The 16,185-nt window shown below is 41.4% G+C and overlaps 2 protein-coding genes across 2 annotated transcripts in view; one reads left to right on the top strand and one right to left on the bottom strand.

Annotated features, from left to right (window-relative positions):
- The first annotated feature begins 1,903 nt into the window (after window positions 1–1,903).
- tmem175 (transmembrane protein 175) lies at window positions 1,904–8,869 on the top strand. Its single transcript, XM_085426446.1, has 10 exons — window positions 1,904–2,171; window positions 2,601–2,639; window positions 3,171–3,268; window positions 3,368–3,419; window positions 3,829–3,864; window positions 3,956–4,039; window positions 4,206–4,370; window positions 4,553–4,631; window positions 4,711–4,846; window positions 5,936–8,869. The coding sequence occupies exons 1-10, from the start codon at window positions 1,968–1,970 to the stop codon at window positions 6,606–6,608; spliced, it is 1,566 nt and encodes a 521-aa protein (XP_085282572.1). The 5' UTR covers window positions 1,904–1,967; the 3' UTR covers window positions 6,609–8,869.
- Window positions 8,870–8,885: 16 nt separating this feature from the next.
- The window catches only part of cds1 (CDP-diacylglycerol synthase (phosphatidate cytidylyltransferase) 1), a 30,932-nt gene continuing 23,632 nt past the window's right edge, over window positions 8,886–16,185 (bottom strand). Inside the window, exons 10-13 of the mRNA XM_085426447.1 lie at window positions 15,629–15,781; window positions 15,217–15,336; window positions 14,404–14,507; window positions 8,886–12,954 (exon numbers count right to left, since the gene is read on the bottom strand). Of these exons, the coding sequence (XP_085282573.1) occupies window positions 12,819–12,954; window positions 14,404–14,507; window positions 15,217–15,336; window positions 15,629–15,781 (513 nt within the window). The 3' untranslated portion in view covers window positions 8,886–12,818. The remainder of the gene's footprint in view (window positions 12,955–14,403; window positions 14,508–15,216; window positions 15,337–15,628; window positions 15,782–16,185) is intronic.

Genomic DNA, 16,185 nt, shown 5'->3' on the forward strand with positions numbered 1-16,185 from the left:
ACAGCAGGGGGACAGTAATTAAAAGAAATATTCATATTCAATCAAAATGTGCTTGAATATGAATAAGTGGGAAATAGCTCTGTTTCCAATAAGCCAGGAAATGTATTTAAATTATTACTGTAAATGCTATAAATATAAATAAATAATACATGTAAACCAGAAGCAAAGTCCTGCTATAAATAGAGAGCAATAAATGATCGGACCTATATCATCGCATATGGATGCAGACATGAGCTACAGTGACATGACATCACTGTAAGCCGGGTAGAGTTGCAGCACAACAGGTGGATTCCTCATGAAAAAAAACGGACCTGCGACCTTCTTCAGCAGTTATGGTGTAATGTCGCCCTCTAGAGGCAAAAGAGCCTCACATGTGTAAGATTGTAAACAGCCTTCAGCCAGTTTTCTGCAAACTCATCCATATCAGAAACTTCCACTGAACCCCCCACTTCAAAAACCTTTAGATTAAGGAATCAGCTTTTAAATAATAATGTCTGGAATACAGAATGTTTAGTTGACCTTAAATTAAAGATTAATTTATCGGGTGCATCCCAAAGCAACACACATCAAAAGTAAGAAATTAAGACATTTAAATATTAAGGAGAGGTTAGAATATCTTAGATTCGTCATGCCTCTTTAAGGGAGACCAGCATCTAAAATTAAACGGCTCAATATATTTAAAGTCAGTTAACATATCTGTTTTGTTTTTTCCTTATTTTTCTCTCATAGGCGCTTTTTTTCTATTCTGTGGCATCAAAAAACCCTAATAGGGTCGTGTCACAGCAGCACAGGACCACACAGGTGTTTGTGGGGGCAGCCAATTATCAAAATGTTGGCTTAAAGGGGGAGGGGCTAAAACTGCTCGTTTCAGACGGATTATGGTAGCTGCACCAGGGTCCAGAACAGAAATAATTATATAGCATTAATATGAACTGAGTCATGCAGAGGTGATCTAGTCGAGTTACTGTGTGGGAAATATGGATCTTAAAGTTGAGCTGGTTGAGCTACTCTGCTCCCCTGAAAGCTCGTGGTAACAATAACTGCTAATTAAAAGTCCTTTCCAGTGGCCATTGTTGATGTGGAGTTTGACTACTCATCAGGGATGTCAGACTGTTGTGGGCCACATGCAGCTCACTTTGATCTTAAGTGGGCCAAAACAGTAAAACTCCCCTTTGTGTGAGTGTAAGGATAATTAACTACACAATTAAAATCCCTGGGATATCTTAAAATAAGAAAAAAGAAGTGCAGCTTCAGCACTAGGTCTCAGCTTCTCTACACGATAAAGAAATGCTGCTGTAGTAAATAAAAGAAATCAGTCAGCACGAATGAATAAATGTAAAATGTTTGAATAGCCATATGTTTGACTCTACAGTAAAACAACCTTTTCTGAACATCAGCAGCTCTGTGAACAGGATCTTATGCAATATCATAACCTGCATTTAAAGCAAAATGAACACAGCCACAGTTTGATTTGGTGGCTGCTGTTTGAAGAGTCCACTTTGCTTTTGGCCTTTTATGTGAAGCTGCAGGTTCTGACAAAGAGGTTAAAGTTCACCGTGGCCTGCTTGGCTAGAATGGCAGGTCACAGGTGCAAATACCTGCTAATTAATGGCAACAGTAACGGTTTGTTGGTCCAGTCAGACACAAGGTGTCAAATTGTTATTCAGTTAATTTGATTAAAAGGCACCAAAACCACAAACAGGCCCGGTCAGGTGACTTTAAGTGGTTTTAAGACCCACATCAGAAGGCAGCTTCTAACACACTCAAATAAAACCACTGTGGACCACGCCAGATCAGAAACACAAAAATTACAAAGTTCTCACCCCGAGTGGCTCCTCTCGCTTTAACAGACGATCTCCGGTGAGAACAGGAAACCAGCCGGGCTGCTGCTTCCTGTTTCCCCGCCTTCAGTCAGCTGTCTGTCCGCTGTGTGTGGATGAGCAGCACTCCCCAGCAGCTCCTCCAGGATGGGGGAAAACGACGACAGCGACATCATAGAGCATCACGTCGAGGAGGAGATGGAGAAGAAAGGTGCGAGGAGCTACGCAGCTTCCTCCTCCTTCCTGGAGAGCGTCAGTCCGTCCGAGAGAGAGGGCCACAGCAGCACCCAGTCCTCCCACAGACTGCTGGCCTACAGCGATGCTCTCATCTCCATTATCGCCACTGTCATGGTAGGAAACACGCCGAGCTTTGCAACACAGTCACAACATTTAGGTGATACAGTATTTGCAACAGAAGAAGCAAAACCAAACAGCAAAAAGTCCCACGGAATAGAAAATTCACAGTGAAGCGCAGATACGCAAATATTCCAATTCATGGAGCTTCTTCTCTCAACTGTTGTTTTACTGTCATAGTCAGACCCATCACACTGAGACAGGAAGAGAAAAAAATCTTATCTGCAAAATCTGTAACAGTGAAAACTCCAATTAATTTCAAAATAAATAAATAACACTTATAGAAAGATTTCTGCCTAATTCATTACTGCTAATTGGGTCTCCTGGCCCCAAACACGCTGATCTAAGAGTCTAACATATCTGTGTATGTGCAGCACTGTATGTTTGAGTTGATCTGTCTCCTGATACAGTTTCATTTATCCACAGATTTTACCTGTTGCTCACACCAAAGTGGAAAATAATGAGGTAACGTCGGACTTTTTAAAAACGTATTTCAAGTTTTAGCAAAGCCGTGATATCCTTGTTATTCAGCTGAGCTTTCTGATGCAGCTTCTGATTTTGCAGTAAATGTAATAACAAGTTAACGTATTGTTTGTATTTACACTCTGCAAACTGTAAATAAAATCGTCACCAGCAGGGGGCAGTGTTTCTCCTGTGGTTACACTGAAATGCTTTCAGATGTGTGACGCCTGTTTTTGTTTTTGACGGTGAATTTTAGCCCCACCCTTATTTTCTTCAGGAGGCTTTGACGGGACGCCATTGTAAATGTGTTTCTAATGATTTGTTGCTGGTTGAATAAAGGCTACACTGACTCATCGCACCATCTTTTGGTACAAAATGGTATTACACCAAATTGCAACCTGAACTGGATCATCTTCCAGGTTGCTTCTCCAACATTCTCTGATGATAACTTTAGTTACTTTTGGAAGTTTTAAACTATCTTAATTCACATTAAGGACCTATAACAGGAAAATGCTGTAAAATCTTGTATTGCAGGAATTGAGGGAGAGTCTTCAGGGTCTACTCACCACAAAGATCGGCGTTTACTTGATGACATTCCTCATTGTGACTGTTGCCTGGGCTGCTCATATCAGGTTAGTAGTAGTGGTAATAGTATTAGTACTAATAGTATCATAGTACTAGTTATTTCTAAGACGCCCGTTTTCATTCTTTCTCTCCTCGTTTATCTTCAGGTTGTTTCAAGTTGTTGTTCGTATCGATGACTGTCTCGCACTTCTGAACCTCGTAAGTATAAAAATTACTTAAAGTGTTTTCAAAACGATAATGTCATTTTTTAAATTTGTAATTTAAGCCTGCCTACAAGATAATCTCAGGTTTTGTTTATCTCATGAAAGGATGATAATGAATGCATACTGATGTCTGTTTTTTTGATCAGGTGACATGCATCCTTATTTGTTTTTTATCCATGTCTGCATGTTGTTTGTCCCACGAAGCAGGGACAAGATGTTACTTGAGACTTACATGTGCATATACTCTTACTTAAATTCACCTTATGCTTACAGTTAGGCTGAGCAGAGACTATAGGCCTGTATAAATTGGCTTCAAATTTCATGGTGTTTTCTGTCAGCAGTCACATCATTTAGAGTATTTTGGTCATTTTTAGTCTGAACTTCTGCTTTTGCTTCTATTTCAGGCCTGCATGATGCTGATAACCTTCCTCCCCTACACAGTGAGTCTGAGTGTGTGAAACTGTTGACCCAGAATCAGTCACTGCTGAACGAACGACGCTCTCATTCAGTGGTGTCATCTACACTTTGCAGTTTTCTTTAATGGCGACCTTTCCTGAGAACATCCTCGGGATTTTACTCTTCTGTGGTTGTGTGATGGTGATCGGCGTCATTCAGGTGAGAAACTTAAACGTTAGATTGTCATCCTTCGGTAAGTCTGCTGCTCTGTTCAGTTTCCTAACTTCATTGAACCATTTATCTGCCTTAAGGTGTTGGGCGGCTGAAGCCTGTGGTTGCAGGGCGGTTTGCGTACGTTGTAATCCCGTGTGTCTTGTTTCTGTAGTCGGTGATTGTGTTGTACGCCTTCAGCCGCCCCTTCCTCCTGAATGAGCAGATCCAGATCTCAGAGAACCAGACCTTCTACAAACACCACATCCTCAAAGTCATCATGAAGGTTCCCATCATGTGCTTCTTCGCCAGCATCTTCTCCTTCATCTTCTTCCAGCTGGTTGGTGCTGCTACATTTATTTCCTTCATATTTTAAAAATGGACAATATATAAATGTCTTATTTTATGATTATAGGTGATCTCCGCTCTCACATTTCTTTGTTGTTTGCCAGTGAATAAAGTAACAAATCCAAAGCTGGTCAGAAACACTCTCCCAGTATCACGTTTTCATTTCTTCCTCAGTCTTACGTTCTCTTGGCCATCGTCATCTTCCTGCCTTACATCTCCCAGTGTTTGAAGTGGTGTCGCAGCAAAGCCATCGGTAAGAGCCGGACCGTACGGGAACTGTAAATAAGTGCTGACCTCTGGCCTTTGTACCAATCAACCCTCGTCCATTTCAGGTCAGGTGGAGGAAACTCCAGACTCCATGTTGTTCTACACCTACCTGCCTAACGAACCCCTCAGCAAAGAACGAGTGGAGGCTTTCAGCGACGGAGTTTATGCCATCGTAGCAACGCTTCTCATCTTGGACATATGGTTCGTTTCAGCTTTATCGGCTGTGCAACTTTCAAATATCCTTTGGGAGGGGCCTGTTTTACTGTCAGAGGAATTGAGTCAGTTTTTTGGTCATTTGGATGATCTGAACATTTAAATAGTCCACTATGAAAATCTAAGGTTAAAAAAACTAATTTGGCATAAAAAAAAAAATGAAGGAAATGGTCGAAGAAAAGTATTTTTGACTTCAGTGTAAAGATCAGAGCCTGGTGACGTACCAAGAGTTGCTCATAATGATGAACTTCTTAGCATGATGATGTCCTTTAATAAATTCCCCCGAATGTTCGGACTAAATCCTGTCAAAGAAATGTTCAGAAGACGTCATGGCCCCTACATAAGGGGAAAAAGGAGGGTGGACAGTCGAAACAGTTGATGTAGACGGTGTGACGTCTGCAGTTTATCGAGCGTGTTGTGGCTGCGAAGCTGCACACACCTTTGATGAAGCCCCTCTTTGAAAGTTAGACTGACCAAAGTTTACAACATAGACACGTTTTAGTAAATACGAGCAATACCTAGATTTTTCTAACCAGTGTAAAAGATGGGCGTATTTACCGCGATGTCACCGATTGGTTTTTTAAGTCCCGCTTTGAAGCCTTGAAATGAGAGCTTCCAATGTTGATTGCAGAAAAACCAAGTGTGACAACGAGGGGAAGAAAATGTTTATGAATGTTGAGGCCATAAACTTCTATAGGAAGCCGAGTCATCCTGCAGCCACAGCTGTCACCATCTGGTGGTCGTCAGATAGAATGCACGATTAGGCCCCTCTGCATTTGTGGCATCTCTTAAACTGTCTAAATTTGCACCAGTTTACAGTATTTTTATTCATAACTACAATTTTTTGTTGGATGTTAAGACTCAAAATCAGGAACTTTCCAATCGAGGTCACAAATCTCAGAGTTGGCATCTGTATCTTTAATACACTCACTAAAAATACTTCAAAAATCAGTTTTGTATAAACTTCTCTGAGTAGCAGTGATTCTGTTACATTTTCTAGTGTGGGTTAAATGTAATACAAAGGTTATAATTGGAAAAACCTTCTAATGTTTAACTTCTCCGGTTCTTTCCTTCTAGCGAGGACAACGTCCCAGATCCCACAGTCGTGCAGAAGCAGTTTGGCGGCAGCCTGACAGCGGCTCTGCGGCTTTACGGCCCCGAGTACCTCGCCTACTTTGGTTCCTTCGCCACCGTCGGCCTTCTCTGGTTTGTCCATCACTCGCTTTTCCTCCATGTCACCAAGGCAACGCGCTTCATGGGCCTGCTGAACACCTTCTCGCTGGCGTTCGTCGGAGGTTTACCGTTAGCCTACCAGCTAACGCACGAGTTCCCGCCCAACTCTCACAATGAGCTGGAAGCCATTCAGATTAGCTGTGTGATCATTTTCTTCGCCGGTATTTTTCAGCTCGCCATTTGGGTGGTCGCTCTGTACAACGAACAGGAAACTCTGCACCCCTACGTGCGATACGGTGGACGTGAGCACGTGCTTATGCTAGCTAAGCTGGCTCTGTACCCCTGCATAGCTTTGGGGACGTTTTTCCTCACGTGCATTTTGAGTAAATTTAGTGCCCCGATTTTCCACCTGATGGAGATCACGGTGCCTTTTGCTTTTCTAGTGTTGAGGATTTTGGTGCGTCTCGGGTTAGCGCTGCTGCGGCTACTTTTCTGTCCTGACAGGTCCGATCGGAGGATCGTCATAGAGGAGGAAGCTGACGAAACAAGAGTGCCATTTAATGCTCTAGTTACATAGGGGACGTGGACAGGGAACTGATGCTAACTGACAGATCTGAGAGGCAACGTTGCTGAAGGGCTTGGTCTGTGAATGTGCTTATATTTGACCTCATGAGGAGCCTGCTGGGCTTCACACCGGCAACAAGATAGAAAGCATTTAGACCGGTTTAAATGTTGAGAGCATCGGTGTAAATGGGATTAGATATAAACCATGTGCACTGAAGGAGATTTATTAGGGAAATACTTAGTGGAGCAGAGCGGTGAAGAACAGAGCTGATACTGACGGCCAGAGCCTATTCGTTCATTATTTTCTTTACAGTAACATGAAGAGTACCAGTGCAGGTTTAATCAGCAGTTAATCAATGTGATTCAATCATTGTGTTTTAGTTTTATTACTTCATGTGCAGAGCACGGTCCGTCCAGCCGCTATCAGTTAACTGAGCCTTACAGAATAGCCTCTAATCACCCACCGAGGATTTTCTGAGCATGCTCAGACGCCCCCTGCAGGACATCCATGAGCTGACGGTGTGGCAGGAGAAGTCTTTCTGTCAAACTGGTCTCCTTTGTGACACGTTAGCAATCGGACGAGGCTTTAAGTCTTGAGTGTTGGCACTTTAAAAATACTTCTAATCAGGAGAGGCCATAACTTTTCAAATTGCACTATATTTCCATCACGTGTATGTTAGTGTCTAATAACCGCAGTAATGTGTGACTTTTTTAAATTTATGTCGCTATTGCATCGTCCACATCATGCACTCTGTATACGTTACCTTGACTACATGATTATTACGTCCCGATTTACAGAAAATATGTGAAAATCCAAGTTTTAAGGCGTCGCTGTAGCTTCCTGGGGTGTAACGAGGGTATTTGCAGAGGCCCGATTTTGCCCTGAGGCCATCGACTGTATGTCCGCCCGCCCGCCCGCCACCAACCAACCCACCCGGCTGTCCTGTCTCTAAAAAGCCCCCAAAAACTAAATAAGTTTTCCCTTCACATATATAGCAAGTTCAGGTGTCTTGTAAATGCAGTCTGTCATTTCTTGAAGTGTAAAAAAAGCTAAATTTGCACAATAATTAATAAGGCGATAAATATTTTAGCCATTACTCCAATATTTTAGATTTCTACATTTCAAAAAATAAGTTGGAGAAATCAAACATTAAATAAACATGTAAATGTAGAACATGTCAGATTATGCATGTTTGAGGCTTGTTTTGTTTTTGCATTAACACCAAGTTTTATGAAAAACTGAAGATTTGGCAGATAACATTAACTGACCTAAACAAGTCATTTTTTAAATGGGGAGGGTGGTAAACCTTTCTCCAGTAGGGGGCGCTGTTGTTATTGATGTACTGAAGCCACTTTAGTCCAGATGTGTTGCTCCATGATGCTGATATTTGTTTGTTTTTTCGTCTGACTCAAAGAAAACTATGATGCACTTTAATAGAAACCTTCCAGAGGATGCAGAAAAGTTTGTCTGTGTTTGCTTTGTTTGTCTGAGTCGTTCTGCTTTCATATCCCGGCTGCACTACAGTGCATCGTTTTAGTTTGAGGGTATTCGTAACTGATCATTCAGGCCTTGTACTTGTACAAGTTAAATGCAGGATATCTTTCCGTTGTCTGGCTTCACGAACCCCGACAGCCCCAATCAGGCCAAGCAGTCACACGAAGGTTGTTATCAAGCTGATAACATAGCTAATAGCATGATCACGTGGGCAGCAGTGACTGATTTTTATGTAGTGCACTACTAGAAAAATCTGAGGTGGTTAAACACAAAACAGACTGAAAGCACCGCGGCTGCTGAACCACCTTTGTAATACTAAAACCCAGGTTTAGTCTCAAGTTACCTGGATAAGCCAAAATCCTGCTGTTGGTGTTGGTGGCTGTTATTGGTAGGAGCAGCAAAGTTGTTAAGTTTTGTCACTGTATAACTTTCCCATTTATCCTGATACTTCTCATGGTGAAAATAATGAACACAAAATGGCATTAACATCTTTATGTATTACAACCCAGTCACTTCTTTGCTTCCTTTAGAAGTTACATTTTTATTGTCTTTATCTGCTCGGTGGTGTGTTTAAAGCTCAGAGTCGATAGGAAACGTCTGAGCAGCTCTTTATGCTTACATGTGTGTTAGTAACGGCTCTACCAGTGCAAACTCCACAATTGTTCTTTCACTCTGTGCAAAATCTCTCTTTTCCTAACTGTCAGGCTTTGTTTTGTGAATAAATCTGAAGTTGATCCTTTAATGTAAAAGTGATTTGTCTTTTCATTATCAAAAACACGAATCGGAATAAAAACATTTTAAAGAAAAGTCTTTATTTACCTCCGTACATTAAACACCTTCACAATCTCTCTATTAAGATATCAGTGTGTTTATTTACCGTACTTTGTATTGCCCCTAATATTAAACAGCATTATTCCTCAGTAGATACACATTTTCCTTATCCATCTCATTAGAAAACATTTCTGCTCAAATCAAACCAAATGTACACAAAATGATAAATTAAAAACAACAACTGAAAGTCTGCATCGTCACCTGACAGCTACCTGTTCTCTTTTCTACCTTTGTGTGCAACGTGGTAGGAAAGTATAAATTAGTATGCACGTGTGTCGTGGAACTACAGCTGTAAATATGGAGTCTCAAGTGTCCCAGTGAAATAATATACATCTTAAGTATATCAATTAAGGATTGATTAGATAGCCACAGCTATAGCTCACCTGGCCAGGTAACAAAGACTTGAGTCCCACCTGCTGCTCATTCGCTCCATACTTTCCAGATTACAACCTGAACTGTGCTGCTTAAAGAGAAAAAAGGTTAAACTGGTAGTGTGCAATAAACAGGCGTGGGTAGGACTAAAAAGAAATATTAGATCGGTAGAAGAACAGCAAACACTCCAACACCCACTGGGAAATGAATCCACACCGTCAGACTGACCGATGGTGTTGATTATGATCATTATGGGAGCTGAATTTAAGAGACTGGAGGAATCAGTAATATAGCATTTAACAAAGTATATCTATTTTTAAATAAAAGGCACTTCTAAAGTTCGCTCATTATCCTTCCAGACAATACACAGAGTCATTACCTGGGACAGCAGCTAGTTTATATACACATTTTGAATTAATTTACGAGTCACATTATTCCACTGGCACACTCCAGGCTCCATATAAATCCATTCTAACATAATTCTGAGTCAATTCCTGCTCCACTTTTGGTCAGATCTCTTTAGTGTTGACACGTCAGTCCAGACGTCTGCGTCCTTCGCTGCTTCTGTGAATGCTGAGGGGTGCGTAAAGAAAAGCGCGTAAAGCGGTAGTTAAAAGATTTACACAGTACGATACAGCTGGTCCCAAAAATTCAACCTGAACCGCTCGTTCACATCTTGGAATCTACGATGAAAAAACGAACAGAACAAACCGGACGAATAAATTAAAATATCCTCGTTGACCAACGACTGAAGCGTGTGAACACAACACAGATCCAGATGTCAGCACTCCAACCCAATTCCAAACTCTCACCTTCCAGGTTTGAGTGTTTTGGGATGAGCAGGGAAAGTCGGGACAGGAGAGATCTGACTCCCATCTGACTCCCAGAGCTTTTTCACTAACAGAAGAAAATCAGTGTTGATCAAACAGTGCTTTGGTAAACGTCTCTGTGAAAGGATCTGGATACAAACAGAGAATCTCTTTGCAAACGTAGCGTCGTAACACGTGAAAAACATAAATACGAATCATCACATTTCCTCTGACATTAAAATTATCCGATCCATACTCTAAAGAATCAAACTACAACTTGCATTTATAGCTAATAAAACCACCTCCCAGAGTTCTTTGTACACCTAAAGAAGTGTTTTATATACTGTACATACACTCCATCGTACAGTATATAGGCTCTACATTTAATCTCATGTTATCATTGATAACATTTTGTATTGCAATCTACATTCAAACTTAGAAAACATTGATTTGATGTGCAAAAACACCCTAAAGCATCCAAAAATGATCTGATGGAAACCTCCCCCTCAAACACCACCACCACCCCCACAGATCAACTAAAATCACTGGTTGAAGGAAACCGTTTCACATCTCGGGAAATGTGCTCATTTGTTTTCTTTCCAAGAGTCTGATGTTAAGATTCAGTCCTGTGTGAGCAGCGAGTCATTCCTATAAAGCTCACAGATCAACACGCGTCCTTCAAACTCTCTGTCACTGACTTGCTAATTAGCAACCCTGCAGAGTAAGGAGTAAGGATACAGAGACCAGAGGGCAGCTTTGCAGGCTGTTGCAGTTTTCCACCAACTTAAAGTTGTTCCCTGTGTAATCTAATCTGTACAGTGCGCGTTTTAGGATTTTTGTGAGGATGGAAATGACCTCACTGCCATGGACGAATATGTCTGTGGATCCAGATATCAGGGTGGGGATTAGGACTAATTTCTGGAATTTTCTTGAACATCACAATTTTTTCTGTTTCTTATATTAATTATTATGCATTTGTGTTGTTCGGGATATAAAATGTGCAATTTTGTCCAATCTCTAGAACGATAAAACATTATTTCAGTTACATCATGGATTCAAATCTGGACTGAGTCAGGCGCTGCGCCTCTGGTTACATTTTTAAAGTCAAATCCAAAACTGCTCAAGTGAAACGTCGAAATAGACAAACGACGAATAAACCAGTTGCTAGACTGACTCTAGATTCCAAATAGGCAGTGACTTCAATATAAACGTGCTTCCTCTTTCTTTTGGGAAAAAGTAAGCTATGCATTTAGCGTTGCCTTGCAGGTATTCTCATCTCCAAACGGCCCATAACAAACCAGGAAAAACCCGGAACAAGGGAAATGAGTCGTAAAGGAGAGAAATTAGTACAATAACTTTTACACTTGCATACGAGTCTGTTTGAAACTGTTCCTGCCCACTCATGTGACGTTTATGTGGGATTTTTGGGGTTTCTCTGTATTATTGTAGAGTCTTTACCTTACAATATAAAGCGCCTTGAGGCGACTGCTGTTGTGATTTGGTGCTATATAATAGGTATAGTAATGACACTATAAAACTATGTTCTGCTGCTCCACATTTGTGACTTTTTAAAAACTTTTCCATTGATCTTTATAATATTTTCTATATTTTCTACTGTATTGCTGTGCTTATAGACAGAGAGGACAGTGCTACTGATCTTTTTGTCAGCTCAAAGACAGAAAACCACTGACTACATTTCCCACAAACCACTATTCAACCTATTCCTTTAAATTATCTTTTTTTTTTTTTTTTTTTTTTTTTTTTTACAGTCAAGCAAAGGGTCACCCAAACACCTCTACATTGCTACCTGTTAAAAATCTAATTTCTTCATGCTCAAAGCTACAAATGAGTTACATCTCTTTTTTTTTTTTGCATATCACTTCTCATAGCTTAAAAGTCTTTTTCTGCAGCAGGTCACATAAAGTAGTAATATATTATATGCATTGATTGCTAAATAGTTTCAGTAGATTTATGTACAACATTATTCGAGTGCTGAGTGTGCAGCTGATGCTGTTAACATGCCTACAGTCGTTTGACTATTATTGTGCGAGTTATTTTAGATTTAGTCAGAAACCTAAAAGCTAAATGTTGTGGAAGTGGAGACTAAGCATGGCTTCATTTAGCAGTATGTTTGACAACCCTGCTGCATCACTACTTCACCCACACCCAGGTCTGTTTGCTGTAACTCAGGTCCACGTGCTCAACACTTTGGGCCCAGTTTATGCTGGTAAAAGCTTCTTAAATCATTTTTAAAATCTAAATGTAGTGCAATATTTGCCGTCCACAGCGAATCTGCACGTCGACCCTCCACTGAGAAAGCTGCGTGCTTTACAGTCACTGTTGTTGAGCGAGTACATCTTTTTCTTCAGTGTGTGTTTTAAGGATGACGGCGGCCCGTTCACTCGTGAAGCGTGCTGCAGCTGATGCCGGTCCAAGTGAAAAGCAACGCAGCCACCTTTCTTTACCTTTTTGTTTTTAGTTTCTTTCCTACTAGATTGTTCCTTGTAGTCACCTCAGGTTCAAAGTTGTGATCTTGAGCTGATTGGAAGTTGAACGAAGAGCCGACAGGATGACGATGGATGCTCCGATATATGCCAGAAATCACACACATACCATACGGCTGTTCTGCATGCGTGCCTGCGTGTACATGCTTACGCCAACTTTGAAAACCGTCTCGCACGCTCCCAGGTCATCGCCCTGTGGAGGTGGTGCCGCGTCACTCGGCCTGGACAGCAGCAGGTGGGAGGATGCCCTTGTCTCTCAGGTGGGACTGCAGAGTATGGAAGATGCCGAGCTGCTGCTCAGGCTGGAGCAGCAGCAGTTGCTGCAGCACTTTGCTGGGGTTCGGACCTCTGCAAGAGGAAAGAAATTCAAGCTTCAAGTTTGGCAATTAAAGCAAAATAAAGCACGAGAGCACTCAAACTTTCCTTTCATCAGGGGGAAGGCGAGAACCTCCAGTAACCACTACAGAAAAAAGGAACCAACAAGCTGCAAGTGACGTTTTGAACTACTGACTGAAATTTCACAAAGAGTGAAATACATAGACTGTACGTAAAGATGGATGGATCGGCTTGAGCTGAGCATTTCAGCCGTCGTCATCTTTTCAAACTAGAAGCTCTTGGACACCGTTGGTGGTCATCTGATTGTTGGGGTTTCTCTGTATTATTGTAGATTCCTTACCTTTCGATATAAAGCACGTTGAGGTGACTGCTATTGTGATTTTGCACCTTATAAATAAAACTGAACTGAAGTTAGCCGAGTTGGATTGACATTTTTGAAGAACAGTTACAGAAGTCAAAGTATTTTTGCTCGATGCCCACGTTAACGTCATTTTGAAACAACATCCACCTGTTTATCCTGATGGCGAGTGAGAATGATGTGAGGTTTTTCAAATAGCTTTCCTTTGACATCTGGAACGTTTTGGATTATTTAAACCAGACCAGCTATATTGTGTCAGTAATTTTACACAATCTGGTAAAATTTGATTCCAGTGTCACCTTTAGTCACATGACCCTCTGACCCTGACAGCATGTAGCCGGCGGTAGGGCTGCTCAATTAATCGAATTTTAATCTCGATTACGATCTGGGCTTTCAACGATCATTAAAAATGACTGAGCCGATTATTAGCCCCTCCCTCGTGCTTTACTCTCGCGCTGCTCCGTGTGGCAAATCGAGCGCACCTCTCTGCGTTTCAAACACGTGTCACAACAATTGAGAGGACCCGAGGGAAGCTCGGAAAGCTAAGCAGAAGTTATTTGGAGAGGAGAGTGACTGCTGTTGGTTGAAAAGAGGTAAAAACCCTTCAGTTGTGTGGAAGTCAGACGCGGAGTCAGACGTGGATCAAGTAGACACAGTGTGTAAACTTTGCTACAGTGTCGTAGCTGCACCACAGAGCAACACTGCAAAGTTCACTAAACATAGATGTTTACATTTTTCATTTATTTCTTATATTGCAAACATTTGCACTGTTATCAGTATTTGCACACTATTTTATATTATTTTTTGACAATCTTGAAAGTCATTATTCAACACATTGTTATTGTTAAATAAATATCGTCAAATAATCAAGATCTCAATTTCAGTGAAAATAATCGTGATTGTCATTTTTGCCATAATCGAGCAGCCCTAGTCGGCGGTCGTGGCTCATATACTGTGGCTGAGGGGTTTGTGAACTGCCTTGCCAGTAAAATCAATTAAAATTACACACGATTGAAACACCTCTAAATGTTCAAAAGACGGAACTACCACAGCAGCACAAAGTTCCTCTATGAGAACTCATTAACATTGCCACCGCTTCCTACCTGACAAAGCTGGCAATATAGACGTGTGTGAAGGTGGCCATCAGGTACTGGCAGTCGAAGCGGTCCATGATGCCTCCATGGCCAGGGATGGTATTGGCAAAGTCCTGAAGGAGAAGACACATAGCATGCTATAGCATCAAAGCTGTGCTTTTATCCATAATAAAATTATAGTGTGTGGAAAAGATGCTATTTTTAAAGATCGCTTGTCAAATAGGTGTCACTAGGTGAAGATATGCTACACAGGCCACCAGGAATGCACACAAAAAAGCACAAACCACTGGTGGCTACAGCTTAATCTGACAGCCTGAAGTAATGAATGCATTAGTGACTAAGCAAACAATGCTGAGCTGCCTGCCACTTTAAATACAATCTCAGCGAGTAAACACAGCTGAAGTGGTCCAACCAGTTTCTGCAACATTTCAACCGTCGCTCTCTCTAATACTAATCTGTGACAGTGAGTGTATGAGCTGGAGCTCCAGCTAACTACTACCACTCACTCGGGTCGCAGAAACTAACAACACTTAAATCTCACCTGGAAAACAGATTGAACAAAAAACTGCATCAAACAGAAAGTGTGAAACAAAAGCCCTGGAGTATCCTGGATGAACAGGAGAGGAAAGCAGATGAACTACACAGGCCCTCAGAGAGCACATCCGCTCAGCCCTCCTATCAGAATATTTAGAGATGTGTTCCTCCTCTGTCCATGATCCACATTTACATCAAACTCAATAAAATTAGGCCTCTTATCCAATCCCGCTGACAAACAGATAAACAGGAGTGAACGCGCGGAGAAGAAACGGAGATGCTCTTTACTTTGATTTTAAAAGCTCGCTTGAAGCCGCTGGCAAAGAAGCCGCCAAACGGTCCGATGAGAGATCCAAAAGACGAGAGGAAGATGCTGTGGATCGCGAAGGGATACAGGTTGACAGTTTTCTGCAAGAGAGGCAAGAAGAGACAAAACAAATATTGAAAAGTTATTTAATCAAAGCCATTTTAATCTGATCTGCAGAGCAAGACTACAAATCTGGAGCTGGAAATGACCATGAGCATCACTTTTAATGACATCGTGTTAGTTGTCTGCATTGAAGAAATAAACTAAATAATGTAGCATCTGCAAAACATTTCTGATGATTTCAGGCGGAGTACTGCATAGGTCTTTCATTCTAAAATCTCTTAATGTCGTCATGATTATGACTCCTAAAGAAAGACAAGAACAGAGTCTTACCCATGTCAGTGTGTTTTGTAGCACAGTGGGAAGTGTGTACTCCTGCATCACAAAGATGTCAGACGGCTCACATTCGACTGTGAAGCTGTTTGACTCACTGTTGAAGCCCACGGGACACACAAAGCACTGGAACTGAGAGAGGAGGTAGGCCAGCTGAGGGAACGCAAAGGAAACATTAGCTTCTGAAACAACCACCTGTGAGATGCAAACGAATGTGAAGCACAATCGTGATCGAAAAAAATGAGGCTGAAAAATGGCTATTTTGGTCCCGACTGCCATTAAATTGCAAAAAAATCGAAATTCCAACAACATCCAAGCATATTTCACATTTTTTTCCTGTGACTAAGAGTCACGTGACTTTTATAAAAATGTCCTGGCAGTTGTAAGAGTGATAGGAAACTGCCAACAATCACAACCCTAACAGTGAAATACAGATTGGCGACAGCTGCTCCTTATCTACAGTAGCAACGCAGAAGAAAGGCAACATCTATGTTTCCTTTGATTTGTCTGCTTCCATAAACAGCTCTGCATAGCAGGAAATGCTGACCATGTGAGTC

Source organism: Rhamphochromis longiceps, linkage group LG12 (genome assembly GCF_057381845.1).
Source record: "Rhamphochromis longiceps isolate RC_006_pf linkage group LG12, R_longiceps_female_GT1.1, whole genome shotgun sequence".
NCBI lineage: Eukaryota > Metazoa > Chordata > Actinopteri > Cichliformes > Cichlidae > Rhamphochromis > Rhamphochromis longiceps.

Coding starts and splice junctions, on each gene's coding strand:
- tmem175 (XM_085426446.1), top strand. CDS start 1,968: ATGGGGGAAAACGACGACAGCGACATCATAGAGCATCACGTCGAGGAG. Junction 3,865..3,955: donor TAACCTTCCTCCCCTACACA/GTGAGTCTGAGT, acceptor TACACTTTGCAG/TTTTCTTTAATGGCGACCTT. Junction 4,371..4,552: donor CCTTCATCTTCTTCCAGCTG/GTTGGTGCTGCT, acceptor TTTCTTCCTCAG/TCTTACGTTCTCTTGGCCAT.